General features: G+C 38.7%; 1 protein-coding gene across 1 annotated transcript; it reads right to left on the bottom strand.

Moving 5' to 3' along the window:
* Positions 1-511: 511 nt before the first annotated feature.
* Positions 512-5,078, bottom strand: pold3 (polymerase (DNA-directed), delta 3, accessory subunit). Its single transcript, XM_026314018.2, has 12 exons — positions 4,923-5,078; positions 4,341-4,396; positions 3,844-3,943; positions 3,715-3,754; positions 3,450-3,582; positions 2,901-3,156; positions 2,750-2,822; positions 2,271-2,409; positions 1,989-2,092; positions 1,657-1,742; positions 1,317-1,395; positions 512-927 (listed from the first exon to the last, which is right to left on the bottom strand). The coding sequence occupies exons 1-12, from the start codon at positions 4,977-4,979 to the stop codon at positions 725-727; spliced, it is 1,326 nt and encodes a 441-aa protein (XP_026169803.1). The 5' UTR covers positions 4,980-5,078; the 3' UTR covers positions 512-724.
* Positions 5,079-14,968: the final 9,890 nt, after the last annotated feature.

Here is a 14,968-nt window from a genome sequence, read left to right as displayed (position 1 = left end):
TCTCTTTATCTGTAGAAATGATCAGAGCCCGTTTTTCATTTAGATGATACTGGTTTTCATCTATCACATACCCTAGTTTTTCCACATGTTGCAGCGTTTGTCCATCCTTTGTCGTCCTGTGGAAGATCCATCCTGGAAGACAGAAACTGAAGACCTGAGAGAGGAGCAGACAACTGTGGAACTGAGGACGTCTGCAGTGAGAGCTTAATATGACCTACCATGTCACGTTCGCTATTTGGTATAGTATGTAAAGTGGTAGTATCCAGGACTCCAAGTTGAAATGACTCAAATATCAGTACATTCCTACCTCTGAGAATGACATAGACTAAGTATGCAGAATTGTAAAGATGCCATTGTTTCTAGAAATTTTTCAAGATTGCAAAATGCAACAAGATGCAAATGCAACCAGAATGCAGCGTGTTCTCAAATTCTATTGCTGTCCATTTCCAACACTGACTTTTGTCTATTATGAGTCAAGACACTGGTTTAATTTTGATTCTCAACATTTATTAAATTGGTGCACATGCACGTCTCAAACTGGCAACAGTATGTTCAAAAATGAAAATGTTTCATCCTGAACTGGACATGTCAACGTCTTTTTGAAAGGGGATTTTTAAACTGTCCTTTTGATGTGTCAGCTGACAGTAGGTTAAGATCATTACTGAAGTCTATACAGTGCTCATTGGTCCCCAGTGCAGATCAAAATGTCTGATATTGTCTTCCGTTATTTCTTCTGAAAAAATCCTGTAATTGAGGCCTGTTTAGTTCCTTTATTTGTGTTTGCTGAAGTTTTCTTCTGACTTTTCTTGCCATCTTCTTTATTTGCTGGTAGTTTTGATGGGATGGGCTCCTTTGGAGCTTGTTTGGTGGCTTTAACCTCATCCTCTGCTTCAGAGTATGATTCACTCTCATAGCCTTTCTCTGTCACTGTAAGAATGAAAAGATTAAGAGTTAATTAGTGGAAAAATAACTAAACTAACAATCCTTCTGCAAGAATGAAAGATATGTTAAACTACAACAACAGCAAACTAAATATTTTGTATCTGGGATTGTCAGTTGGACAAAACAGGTCTGATGATGTCAACTTGTGCTTTGAGAAATTCAATTGGGAATTTTTGTTTTTCTGATATTTAAAAAAACAAACAAACAAATAATAGAAAATATTTGGCAGAGTAATCAGTGTCATATATGATTGATGACCTGTATACATTTTAAAATGGAATTAATATAATGATTTGGGGTAAATTATTTACATTTGGTATAAATTCACCAAATGTGAAACAACTATAAAACTAGTTTTCACTCTTCTGTCATACCGATGCATCCTTCGTCATCTACAAAGGTACGAGATTTCAGGACTCGTCTCCTCTTCCTCGTCTTTGTTTCAGAGTGACCCTAACACCACAAACAGATGTGAATGTTAAATCACATATTCAGGGTTAAACAAATTAAGGACTTTCATCAAACACTATTAGAAGTATAAATAGATTTGGCAGTTCTTAGAACTTTGCCTTAAAGTCTTTACAGCAACTATAGACCTGAGTACTTCCATCCAGCCATCCATCCATCCATCCATCCATCATCTATACCTGCTTATTCCTTAACCAGGGTCACGGGGATCTGCTGGAGCCTATCCCAGCAGACCTGAGCACTTACATGTGAATGTGAAACAGACTCGATCTCCTTTTTAGGTCTTGGTGATGGTTCTCTTTCTTCCATCTGCAGTGGAGACTCTGGAACAACTGAAGATGTGAATTAATATTAGTTTTACTTCATTTCCTAATTTTGCACATTTTTTATATTGTGGTATTTTCATAAATATTATGTTTTATAATAATGATTTAGGCCAAATGACATTATAAAAGACAGTAAAACTCCTGTACATGAAATGATAAGAAATAATATGTATTGAGACTAAGGAACCTTGCAAATCAAGCATTTCAAACCTACTCAAGTAGCAATTTTATATGTATATGTGAAAGGCTTACAATCATCGTCACTGCTTTCTGGTTCAGGATTCTTAATCCTTCGCCTCTTTTTCTTCTCCATTTTCTCCCCTTCACTGTCAGAATCGTCTTTTCGCTTGGATTTGCTTCAAAAAGAAAATGACTTGTCACTACATTTCAATTATTGCTAGCTTCAAAATATTAAATATGTAAAGAAAATGTGTTTTTAAATCTGAGTACAAATCTCTACTGTTTAACTTTTTATATATCCACAGTCAAAGTTGAAGCTTTTCCATGAAGTTGTAAAAAAAAACAGACACAGACCTGGAGTCTTTCCTTGTGTCTTTTGGCAGCTCCACTGCAGTGATGTATTGCTTTTCTTCAGGTTGTGAACTTTGTTGCTGCTGTGCTGCAGATGTTGATGGAGCAGCTTCCTCTTCTTTCACTGTTTTGTCTGGTTTTTCTGAAGAAATAAAAACATATATATATATTTCAGAGGCAAAATTTAGCTTGATTGCTAATAACTAACATTATTAAAAACATTAACAGTCCATACCTAGGACTTTTTTTATTCCTGCACGCATTTGCTTCAACAAATTAATAAGCAAGATTAGCCCTTCATTTTTACATTTCATTAAAAGCCTTATATGGGCTATAAATACTGATAAGACGAAAAGTCACTGCTAATTTAATGCATCTCTCACAGCAATAATTAAACCATTGGTCTGGTACATGTCTGTATCTATATACAAATATAAAAAATTAGTAAAATGTTACTGTAAATAACTGCTAATGTTACTTACTTGCTGATTGGTTTCCAAAGAAGTTCATCATTGGACTGGCCTTTCCAGCTGGCTTGCTTTTGGGGCCACCAGCCTAAAATAGAAAGCACCATCAGGACCATGTGCAAAAATCATTCCTGCTATTTATTTTCTGCCAAGGAACAAGTCATACCAGAGGCGTATCTTCTTTTTGCTCCAACTTAATCTCTTTGCCACTGTCTTGGTTCTTAGGAGTAGCCTTATTTGCAAACATTCCCATGATGCCTTTTTGAGGCTTGGTGGAAGGTTTTGATGCCAGACCAGCGTCTCCATTCATGCCAGGCTTTTTATTTTCAGGCTCTGGTGTGGGAGCCCGTTGCATTTCTCTCACCTGCTGCAGCTCCAAAGAGGACATGGGCACTGCACTGGTGCAGCGAATCGCGCTGTACCTACAGACCAAAAAGCCAAAAAGATGTCAATTTAATACTTTCCTGACTGGCAGTACAACAGCTCAACCAATTCATTTTTCTAAACAATGTGACTGCTGCTGGATTGCAGCTACCACTACAGTAACATAAGCAAAAATGTAGAAGAAAGGACGCGTGGCATGGGAGTCCTTTCAATCAATTATTGCTCTGGAGCGACACAAATGGTCAAAACCTTGGATTTTAACAGAATAGTTTTCCTCACTTGTGTAAAGACACTGATTACTTTTGTTTGCCCAACAGTATTACAGACATACCTGCTGCAGTTCTTCAGATTGTCTTTAACTGCATCATAGTCGACACTGTAGAGGGGACCGCTGTCTTTCAGTAAAGCCTTCTGGACACTGTAGACATGGACGCTGACTATCAAGCTCATCTTGGATTTAAAATCTTCAAAGGAAAAAAAACAAAAAACAAAACAGAAACAAATAGCTTAGCAGTGATGACTATTAAAGGAAATTGCCACAAAAATGAACATAGTTATAGTTTGCAGATCAAACACTGGGAAACACATGTACGCACCTTCCAACTGCTCCTCTCTGACAACTGACACCTTGTGACTCTGAAATGAAACACAAAAGATTAGCAACACAAAACAAGAACCGCTGCAGAAGAAAAATATGCAAACATTTTTTTTTTTTTGTTACTCACGGTTTGGCCATTGTCCAGACACTTCCCTGAAACAAGATAGGTGGCATGGAGCTGAACCGAACTTTCCTTCCTCTTGTGATCCAGGTAATGGAACAGCATTCTGAAAACAAGGCACACTGTTACTCTCCAGGAGTCAGTAGGAAAATAAACAATATTATTGAACACGTCTTTATACTTATTCTTGCACTTTACATCAGCTCTTACAACAGTTAATTTACAACACATCAGCACAAAATATTAAAATCTACAGTATAAAATGCCTGTACACCTGATTTTACCTCAGGATTGGTATCAAAGTTAATACTTTTTGGTTACTGACACAGGCAGTATCAACATTTGAAACCTAATCACATTCTTAGCCTTGTTTTCTTCTAAACAGCGTTTTAATTAGACAAAGTGTTTGTAAAGTTAAAACTTTATTTTAGATTAGAAGTTTATTTTAGACAGGTCTGAATGGCTGACATGCCAAAAGCCTTAAGAGCAGCAGTAATACTTACTGTTTTGCTGTGTTGACATGAACTCCCAAGGTTAGACTCAACCATTTATAGGTCACCTATCACACAGAACAAATGGTTTAGGTTCACATTTTGATTATTACATGCATGTGGAAAACTATAAATACGTTATAAAAGACTTTACATTTATATTTATACAAATTATGCACAAATATTTTCAGTTTAAATTAACTTTTCATTTGCCAGAATACTTTTATTGTACAACAACCAAGTCCAGCGAGCTAACCTGCCTTTATCCCAAAAACACATCTGTTGGCGGCTGACAGCAGTAACAAAGGCTAACGCCAAACTACAAAATTGAGATTTAACTAAATTTAGGTTCTATTAGCTAAGATCACTGAGAAGCCGAATTAATCACAAGACCCAAATAAATCAGAGGAAGTTGTAAAATATCTTCTGCTACATAAATGTACAACCCCGTAACCTTGTCAACATTAAATAGGAGGTTTGCTGAACATAACTCAATGGCTAATTATAAAGAGGCTAGCCCGGATCGAGCGTTTGTACGATGCTACCAGCTCGCCCAGAATAGCGTTTAGACGAGATACCCCAAAGTTCACTCACTATCTTGTTGTGATCATTGACAAACTCGTCGATATTATCCAGATAAAGCTCGTCCATTTCGTCCGATTACGCGTGAATTTGAACCAATGTTGAACCAATTCAACTGCGCGGGAATGCTGTTTATTTACTTCCTGTTACATGTCACGTGTCTGTGGCTCCTTCCTGCGGGATTCGAAGCTGCAGACTGCCCTCTACAGGCCACCCCAGGCCACAGCTTCTGCTTCTTCAGGTACAAATATTATTTACCTGTAGTTTTGGGGAGCTAGTTTCTGTGTAAAACTATAAACTACTTCAGATGCTCTCTTTGAGTAACTGCAGCTCAGTAAATGTTTGATTTCTTACTTCATCTCTGGGCACAGAGTGCTGCAGCCAGAGGCAAAGAAAAGAAAACAAAAAAAACAAGACAAGAAATCAATTTTTTTTCAATGTTAAAACATATCCTTCCTCCTCTTTTCTTAATGAAAACGCTTAAAAGTGTTTCACACATATAAGTGGGATTTCATCACCCCAGCTGTGTGTGTACTGAAATATCTCTGCTTTTATTTTAACACTTCTGGAAAACATGGCAGCCACTGTTAAGAGCTCATTTCTGTAGGCAGAGGGTTGGAATTAACAAAACAAACAAACTATTATCATTAAACATACACTACATTCCTGCTCTTATTTTCATTATTTTCTTCCACACTGAAAAGCAACAACCAGGAAACACACTTAACCTTTAGTCCCAAATATTCACTATTTATTCATTCACCATATGGGATTCATACGATAGCATCTTAGCATTTGGAACAGAAGAACAAAAAATGAAGCATTCATGTTTTCAGTAGGTGCTGCTTTCACCGAAACATTTCTATCATCAATATTTCAGCATAACAGGAAAGCGAAATGTTGGACAATTTATATTATAATAGTTATATCATGTCAACTAGTGACACACAACTTACATTTATTGAAACTGAGTTCATCATTTGAGACATTGCATTAACGCAGCTACTACTCAAATACACTTTTTACAGTGTAGAATATTTTCTCTATTTAACATTTTAAACAAAATGCATTTGCCTGATTTGTAAAACGTTTCAGCCTCACTAGAGTTGCACTGTACATCATCTCAGCAAAGTAACTCAAGGGTCGTGTGTGGCTTTGCTGAGTTACAGCAAAACAGACTACCCAAGAAACAGAAACCATTATGAGTATTATTTATGTTTGTGCACCTGAGCATCTTTCTACTTTCCTGCTAAGGCCAGGCAATTTTATTTGATGTGTCAACACATCACTTTGAGATAGTTTAGGTTGTGTTGTCACTGGATCGTGATGTTACTTTTCACATACAAACTGACTCCTCCAAAGAAAAATGCTTACTGTGTAATCAGGCACAACAGATAAAGATTATCAAATGGTTCATGGGTAATTATAAGGGATTTAAATGTCTTTCAGTAGATAAACCAACAGGGCAGAAAATACAAATAAGTGTATTTCCATCAGAAGGAACTTACAAATGGAGAAAGACAGGTTTCTCCGCAGGCTGACGGGAAGAGCCCAGCAATACATACTAGTGCATCACAACACCGGCAGTATAAATTTAGCATTTTATTGAGCTGCTGTGACAGAAATATTCACTGTTGATATATTAAACAGTGGCCTCACCATCATTTCTGGGTTTTCAACATGATGGCAAACTTCCTCCCAGCTTTAATGTTTGTTGCCATTTGTCTATATCAGGTGAAGCTCATTATGATGGGGAATGAGATCAATGGCTCACACATCACTTGTTCAGATGAATCCTTTTTTCTAGCTTCTGCAATATGAATCAGATAGTGGAGAAAGACATACATTTTGATGATGTACATTATTCGTTTCTACAAAAGAGTTAACTGTGCCAAGAAAAAGCAACATCCTGCAGCTAAAACCAGTGTCTGGAAAATAACAATGAGGATATTAATGCTACCTGTTACTGTAGTAACAATATGTAGTGATGTTTCCGTAGCACCTCACTCTTGATACATGATTCCTGGAAAATTAAAACAACCTTTTCAACCTGCATCATATCAGAGAAGAATTGCAACAACTGCCCAACCACAACACATCAGAGCCGTCACCCGAGGATCTGAATGCCATTTGCTGCCAAAACAATAATGTCACCACTGTTAAGTGAAAGCACAATTAAAATGTTGGACCAGAGCACCGATGGCTGTGGTTAAAAAAAAAAAAACAAAAAAACAAAACGTTGCAGGGCCCAGAACATATGTGAGAACATAATTTATAATACAATAGAAAAAACATTATGCCAAGAAATTACAAATTGTCCAGATGTCAAAAAGCAGGGCCAACATCAAGAGTCATTTAAAAGATCAGTTTGTCCAAATCACAAATAAATAAAGTAAATAAAAATGTGTGCAGACACGGCACTGTTTTTTAATATGCAAACCTATCAAAGAAATGGTCTCTGAGCAAACTGTGACATCTGCAAGTTGAGTTTTTACTCAGATTATGGAGGGCCACAAAGTTTGTTTCTACTGCTGCACGACAGTCTGTCCATACTGTAGCTTAGTTTGTTATTTACTCATGAGACAAATAATATCCATGTAAATAGACAAAACACCTTATCAACACCCCAAAATCTGCATAAACAGATAAGTAAGCCAGTCAAAGTCTGACAACTGCACTCTCCTCAGACTGCAGCTCTTTAAAGGTTCAATATTATTAATATTTGAGCAGGTGAGAGAAAAAAATACAATGATACCTTGAGGACTAAACCACTAGCAAATTCAACACATGACACATGTGCATGTTCTTACAGAAAGATATAGTCTAACGCTGTGATACACTCTACATAAAATGATTAATTCATCTCACTGTTTTTGAACTCGCATGAACTTATACAATATTTAGAGAGAAGCAGCTCTAAATTCTCAGTTCACTGCTGAGAAACTGGTTAGCACAGGACAACTTCTAATGTCAAACAGAAGGGCAGCAACATGCAGCAGGGAAGGAAAACATATTCCCCAGTGGTGACAAAGCAGAATAATCATCATCTCATTCTTAAGATGCAAAACAAACCACAGCTATGGATCACAAAGACAAAGCCAGGTTTGCTGGCAGTACATACTTTTCCTGAAGACTCAGCTAAGGAAGCATTTCAGTTTTAATTCTGTGTTAGAAAACTGAAGCTAAATAGATGTTATCAGGTGTCTGAAAGGATTTGGATTTGGTAGGGACATTTGATAGGCTATTCAGATGAAGTGAAATGCTATCAAACCCTGTTGTAAACCTACTAATGTCCCACCAAAATGGTACTTGAGCGGCCCAGTGGCCCCTCTGGTGAGCTTGAGTTCTTTTCTGGTGTGATCTAATGTGGCAGAAGTAAACCTTGGCTGTAAACCCAAACCCGCTCATGAAAGAGACACCGCTTTTCATTTTTGTTCCTGACAGTCCTGAGAGCATGCCACTACTTCTAGGAAAACTGATTTACTGTATTTGATGTTACTTTATTGTTCATTTTGCACAAGGAAATAATGCAACTTCTCCTTCACACAGAACTTGATATGCATGTTTGGATTTCTGTATTTCTAAATCACTCTCTGATCAAATCAGACAGGTTTTATTTTACACGTTGTTTTAAAATACCTTTCACTCTGGACTGGAAATTTAGTGCAAAGTTTTAAATTAAAGATCTAACTCAGAGTGACATTCTGTCATATAGAGTTGACTACTTATCACACATGAAAGTGGTGATTGGAGTCAGTGGTAGATGCAGGTGTCACACAATGTCACACCACTAATATGTAATTTACCTTTCACATCTTATACAATTTCTGGTCCTCAGTGAACTTTTCAATAATGTATCTCCTGAGTTTTTTTTTTGATGTTCTACTAGTTCATCATAGTAGATGTTTTGCCCTTTAGCATGATCACCTTTGCTTTGAGTTTTAACCCACCAATCTAAAATCTAAGGCCCACACTGAGATTAGCAAATCCTTATTTCAGTGCAGACAAACATCACAGAATGATTTCCAAATGAGAATTAGAACTAAAACCACATTGAAGCAAAGCACAAAGTCCAATTTCACAAAGGGGGATGCTTAAGAAGAAAGCAACATCTTAGAAATGAATCAGATGAGCTGTTTGATGTCTGATCTGGGTTAAACCTTGGTAATGTTTTGTTCTTTTTTTATTACTGAAGCTGTAAGAATACCAATGCAAAGCAAAGTGGCAGAGGATAAAAGGTTTTCTTTTATTCTGCTGTGAAAATATCAACATTTTGATTTTTTTCCCTGCTGTTTTCTGCACCTTGATATCCCATTTTGACTGCTTCATTGCACCCATTTCCCAGAAAAATAGCTGCTCTAAGAGAAACGCATAGGGAATGTATTAAATATCTCTCGGACTACCTGAAGATGCATTTCAGAGGCCTCTTCAAGAGGGTTTAAGGTTCAATAAACATAAAATTCTGACTGGTTTCATGATTTAAAAAAATCAAACATCCACAACTCCCATCAGCATTCAGGGAGGCAGACACGTGAAATAACATGTAGGGATCAGACAGATTCATGCAGTGACACAGCAAACAGGTGACATGCTGCCATGACATGTCTTCATAATCTGAAAACCTGTAAATCAAAGTGCACAATTTGTTTTACAGAGAGAAGCTATGACATTCTGAGAGAGACAAAATAATGAATTCTAATTTACAGCCACCAATGATCGCTATCCAGCTTTTTTTTTTCTTTAAAATAAAAAACTTTATTGTAATTCTTGTACATAGGGGAATCAAAAGGTCAGAGACGATAAGGGAAAACTGAGATCAATCGAAGTAACTTGACTGTATTTGTTGTCTGCTCTCAGTTCCTCCTTTTCTGCCTCTACATCTTCCCCAGTCAGCTGACTTCATATTGTTGATTGTAAACTGACTGTAATGTCAACAGGGTTTGACAAAAAAAAAAGATATCTCTAATAATCTGGTTTGCATATAGTAGCAGTGGTTGCCCAGGGTTGAAATCAGAAATTATTATTAATGTTGGCATCTCTGCTGTTTCCAGCCAATCTGATCCAGTGACCTTGCAGCCATCGGCCTCATTTTCCAACCACTCAGCTGCTTCCACTCTGAATAATAATCAACCAGTTTGGGTGTCATGGACTCTGTGTGCTCAGGTTTTATTAGATGAGAAGATTTCTCTCTTTACATGACAATGACATGTTACCTGCTGCTGTCGCTGTTGTTCCTCCATAGAGATGCTGTTGTGGCGGTGCCTCAGGCCTTGTGTTGGGCTTCATCAGTGGGGGCGATCATTAGCTGACTCCCTGAGGAGCCTGTCCTCCCACAGCATCCACTCTAGCTCATCCATGGCCCTTTGTGCCTCCTGGTGATAAGGCCAAGCTAATATGTGCTCAGTCGAGCATGGAAAATGATAAACAGGCTGAGCTGCTGTCCACTCCATCAGAACAATAGAAACTGGAACCTAGCCCCGAGGCTAATATTATTCTACAATAGAACAAAGTGTATGTACAGTCAAAATCCTGACCAAATGCTTGAAACAAAACATGCAGCAGTGGAAGGAAGAGAGATTGACTCAGCGGTTACAGTGAACGAAATGTCATGGTTCAAATCTCTAATAGTCAAAGTCCATACTGGTGAATGTCCATATAGAAGATAAGGAAACTGTCACTCTGGATACCAGCAGCTGAAAATCAAACATGAGCAGCAGTGAAACACACCAGTCCTGTCCATGATTTCACAGTATCTGTAAGTGCATGGACGTAATAGACCTTAAAATTTCAGTCATGTCTGATTTGGTGACACCTGCGGTGTACCAACCACTTGTGGCAGCAAAAACACATTTGAGTGGCTACTCTGCCAGAAATGTTTTAATGAGAAAGAAAACTGAAGAGGGCAATTAACAATCTTTCCCACCACGATAAAAATTAACTCATGATTGAAAGCCGTGACACGTGCCCGGCCCTGGCTCTCGTCTTTCACATCACGTCCAATTCGTACAACTGTTCCTGTGAATTGTCAGCCGAGGCACGCTCCACCATTAACAATGAAACTTAACAATACAAGGATTTGAGATTCATGCAGACACTTGAAAGATGAGAGATCAACTCAGACACCCTTCACCCCTTCTGTAGTCACTGCACTTAGACAGCATTTTTAAATGTGCATGAGTAAAATGCAGAAAGGGATTTAGGGCCATAAAACAGAGGAGAGATGTTGACAACTTAACACAGAATAAAAGAAAGGGATTTATGAGGAACTGCTATGCTCGCATTCATGAACTGGTTGTTTGATACACTCATCTCCCTGGTAATCCTGACATTGCTTAGGTTGTTTATATATTTGTATAAAGTAATGAGAACCCTTTTAAAAAAATATGTGACGTTTCTGTCTTTGCCCATTCACTTTTCATTTTACCGCTAAGCTACCTCACAGGGCCTCAACCAGGATTTTACAAACACTACGGTAATGGATCTGGAGTGTCTTAGCTTTTTAAAGTGTATGGGTTTTTATTTTATCCACTTGTAGGTGAAAATGGAGGAATGTTTTTGCTAAGTCAAATGGATGGGAACCTGCCAACAAAGCAGCAGAGTTTGAAAACATCCTCAGAGAGACAAGAATGAAAGAGAAAAGATCATCTTAATAGGACAGTAAAGTACAAAACACACTTCCCAGAGTGTGTGTGGGTTCCCGCCTGCACAGGAAGTCGTACACACAAGAGACAAGACCTTGTCTCTGACTCTTGCTACCAAGTCTGCATGGTAATCATACTCTCCCTAACGTTCCAACACACTAATACACACTTTGAGCCTGACAGGCTGCTCTGCTGACTCCTGCAACCAGATCTGCATTATGATTATACTCCCCACAGAGAGCGTGCATGCCGACATGCAGCTCGCTCCTTTAGCAGCAGCACCAAATGAAACAGAGAATCTGAGTCTTCCTGCACACAGCGCAGTATGGCTGCAACTGCTTCATACCACTAGTACAAAGCACCATGGGAGGTCACATCTGCCATGTTCTGTCTGTGTAAAGCTCTTACTCTACGTCACAGTCACATCACATGGCATGAGGGGAGTAGTGGGGAAGTATGGCAGACTTGTAGTATTTTATAACACCTAGAGAAAATTCATGTTTTTAAGAAAAACTTCAAATTTTATAACAAATGGATTCATTTTTTTATTTAGGGTGAACCCCTGCCTTCCAGCTGAAGAGACCTGTGACAGGCTGCAGCCGATCCCCTGAATAAGAATATGCAGGTATAGATAATGAATGGATGGATGAATGAATCAACAGGGAGAGTTTCATGGCCTTGTAGAGAACCTCAACTGTATTTCACCAACATTTTCCATGCAGAAATGATTTAAAAACACAAGCTTTGTAATTTAAATTAAATGAGAATATTTAATACTTAAAATTACTGTATATAATAGTTACTGTATTCAACGCTATAAGAATATATTATCTTTATTCGCAACAAACGTGTAGAATATAAAAGTGTAAGTCTTCTTCAGACGGGCTGGCTGGACAGTGCTTCACACTATCTTTAACTAATTTCACATTAGCAACGTTTAACTTTGAAATTCCCTCATTTGAATATTTATTTTCTGAGTGGATTAATAAAGACTAAATTGACCCTGACTAAACTGACCCCGAGTCTTTGAAATTCATGGTCTCAGTTCTCTCTTTAATAAATGGTAATTTAATGCTCAGCCTAGCGTCCCTCTTCCGTCTTTGCTAACTGAACTTACTTCACCGTGAAATCCAGTGACCTCTGATTCAATGGTTGTATCTCCATGTGTGGATGTGTAAATGTCCTTGGTAGTCACATTTGTCTCATAAAGCTTTGCTTCCAGAAAAGATGGAAGCAGATCAGAGATCTCTGTTGATTTCTTATCCTGAAATGTTTGTGAAATGTCAGTGTTTCTCTGTAATTCAGCATTTTTACACCTTGTTATTTTTCCTGCCTAAATTGCATTAAATATTTCAATTGAACCAGTTTGGTTGTGGATGAGATTCTAATTAGACTAATTCATCAATAAGGAGGTGGGTCAGAAGCAGAGACGTACAAGGAAAAGGCAGGAAATTTTTGGAGGCTGTGACTTATTTTGGTTTATTCAAGAGTGAGTCAGTGTTGGTGCCTGTTCCAGTTCTAAGGCTCAGTGGATATTAAATCCCCTAAACCTTCTGTTTAATCATGCTGTCAGTATTACACATTATACATGTAGCGCAAACATTTCTCTGGCACAGAGCTGCTCTAATACTGTATTATCTCACACTGTATTATTATTCAAACAAACATTTATCTGAGTTGCTGAAGATCACTGGCACTACTGAATTACTTATTAAAAATGTAAGCAATATCTATTCATCGTCCACAGGGATAGAGGAGCCAATCCCAGCATGCAGTGGGTGAGAGGCGAGTCCACCCTGGACAGATGAGCAGCCTGTCACAGGGCGGACACACAGAGACAACACACTCACATTCACACCTACAGGCAATTAGAGTCAACAGGTAACCTAACCTGCACGCCCACGCAGACACGGGAACCTCAATCCTGGTGCGAGGAGACAGTGCTAACCACCACACCACAGTGCCACCCTGTTTAGCAACATCATACTCAGAAAATAAAGAGACATCATAAAGTAATTTCAAGCTTTCCCACTTGTTCCCTGAGCCCACTATTGCATAATCTGTTCTCTGACACTCATTGCAACCTGTAGCGTGCACATAGCTGCCCTACATTATCTCGCTCATTCTCTCTCTCACACATGAGTACTATTTTGTACTCACAAATTGGTACTTAAAAGCTTTTCGGAATCCACATGCAGCTAGCAACTGAATGTGCCGACTGTGCGGCCGTGTAGGTTGCAGAGATAAAAAACATTCCCAATCACATTCAGATGTTCTTATCCACATAAACTATCAATGATAGCACTGTGTTATTCTGTTGTTTTGCATGGCAGAGCTCATAAATGTCTGCTGGCTGCACAGCTCAGTGCTGGAAGGCACAGTATCAGAAGAAAGCTAACGTTTCTCCAACATGCCTGAGGGTGCAGCTGTCTCCATCAAGGGCAAATAATAGAGCAGATTAGCATGAAGTGTCAAGAATCAGCTCAGGGGTTTGTTGCCACACTTCCACTGCACACTGTCTGCAGTCAACGTATTCACTGCATTAAATAAGTGGAGTAAAATCGTGTTCTCTCAAACTTGGGGTTTCAAGGCTGATTGGTTGTTTTGTTTTTGTTTTGCTTTAGCAGCTAAAGCTTCATCTGAAATCATTAAATAAATCCTGTAGATGTTGCAGCATCTGTTAACACAGCATGCTTGGTTAGATCAGCGAGCTTCCTGCTCCATGGGGACACTGTCGAACAAAAGCAGAAGGAACGTTGTGATTTTACATGCTCATGAAGTTTGTCCACCGTGTCGGCTTTGAGCTTCACCGTCTTGCCTGATTACTCCCGACAAGTTCCGCCTCTCCAGTCATTTGCTGTCAACAGGTTCCAGTGGAAAACATCACACACTTTGGTTTCTGGACTCATTTGCATACTAGCTGCCCCCTCTGCCACTCTGAGCATCTGGGGCAGTACAGTTTCTTTTCCTCATCCCTCTTCATTTCTAACAGAACATCAATCTTTGTGTTGCAAACTGGAGGTGTTGGTGTTTGTTAAGGACTCCATGTTTCTGTCACTGATGGTTGTTTAACTGGAGCCTGCCAGAAAAGGACGCCAGTCCTGGAAATGACAACAGTGTGAATTAAAGTGGGGGAATCCTTTCAGTCTGTGTAATGCAAGTCAACAGGTTTAACTGTGGAGCTGAGAATAATGCTGAGATACTGCAGGACTGGAAGAGACCAAAGAAAAGAAAAGCCAAGATGCTGAGGGAGAGACAGGCTGTCACTCTGAGTTATGTTAATTTCCACACACAGTTTCCAGTAATCTTTTCCCATTGTAGATTGTGGCGTAGTTGTGCTGCTGTTTGCTGCAGATAAACCTTTGGAAGAGTCCAGTCTCCTCTGGACCCTATCAGGAGGTTGTCAGACATGAAGTG

Source organism: Mastacembelus armatus, chromosome 17 (genome assembly GCF_900324485.2).
Source record: "Mastacembelus armatus chromosome 17, fMasArm1.2, whole genome shotgun sequence".
Taxonomy (NCBI): Eukaryota; Metazoa; Chordata; class Actinopteri; order Synbranchiformes; family Mastacembelidae; genus Mastacembelus; species Mastacembelus armatus.
The sequence above is the reverse complement of the archived record's forward strand: the minus strand, read 5'-3'. Positions and strand labels throughout refer to the sequence as shown.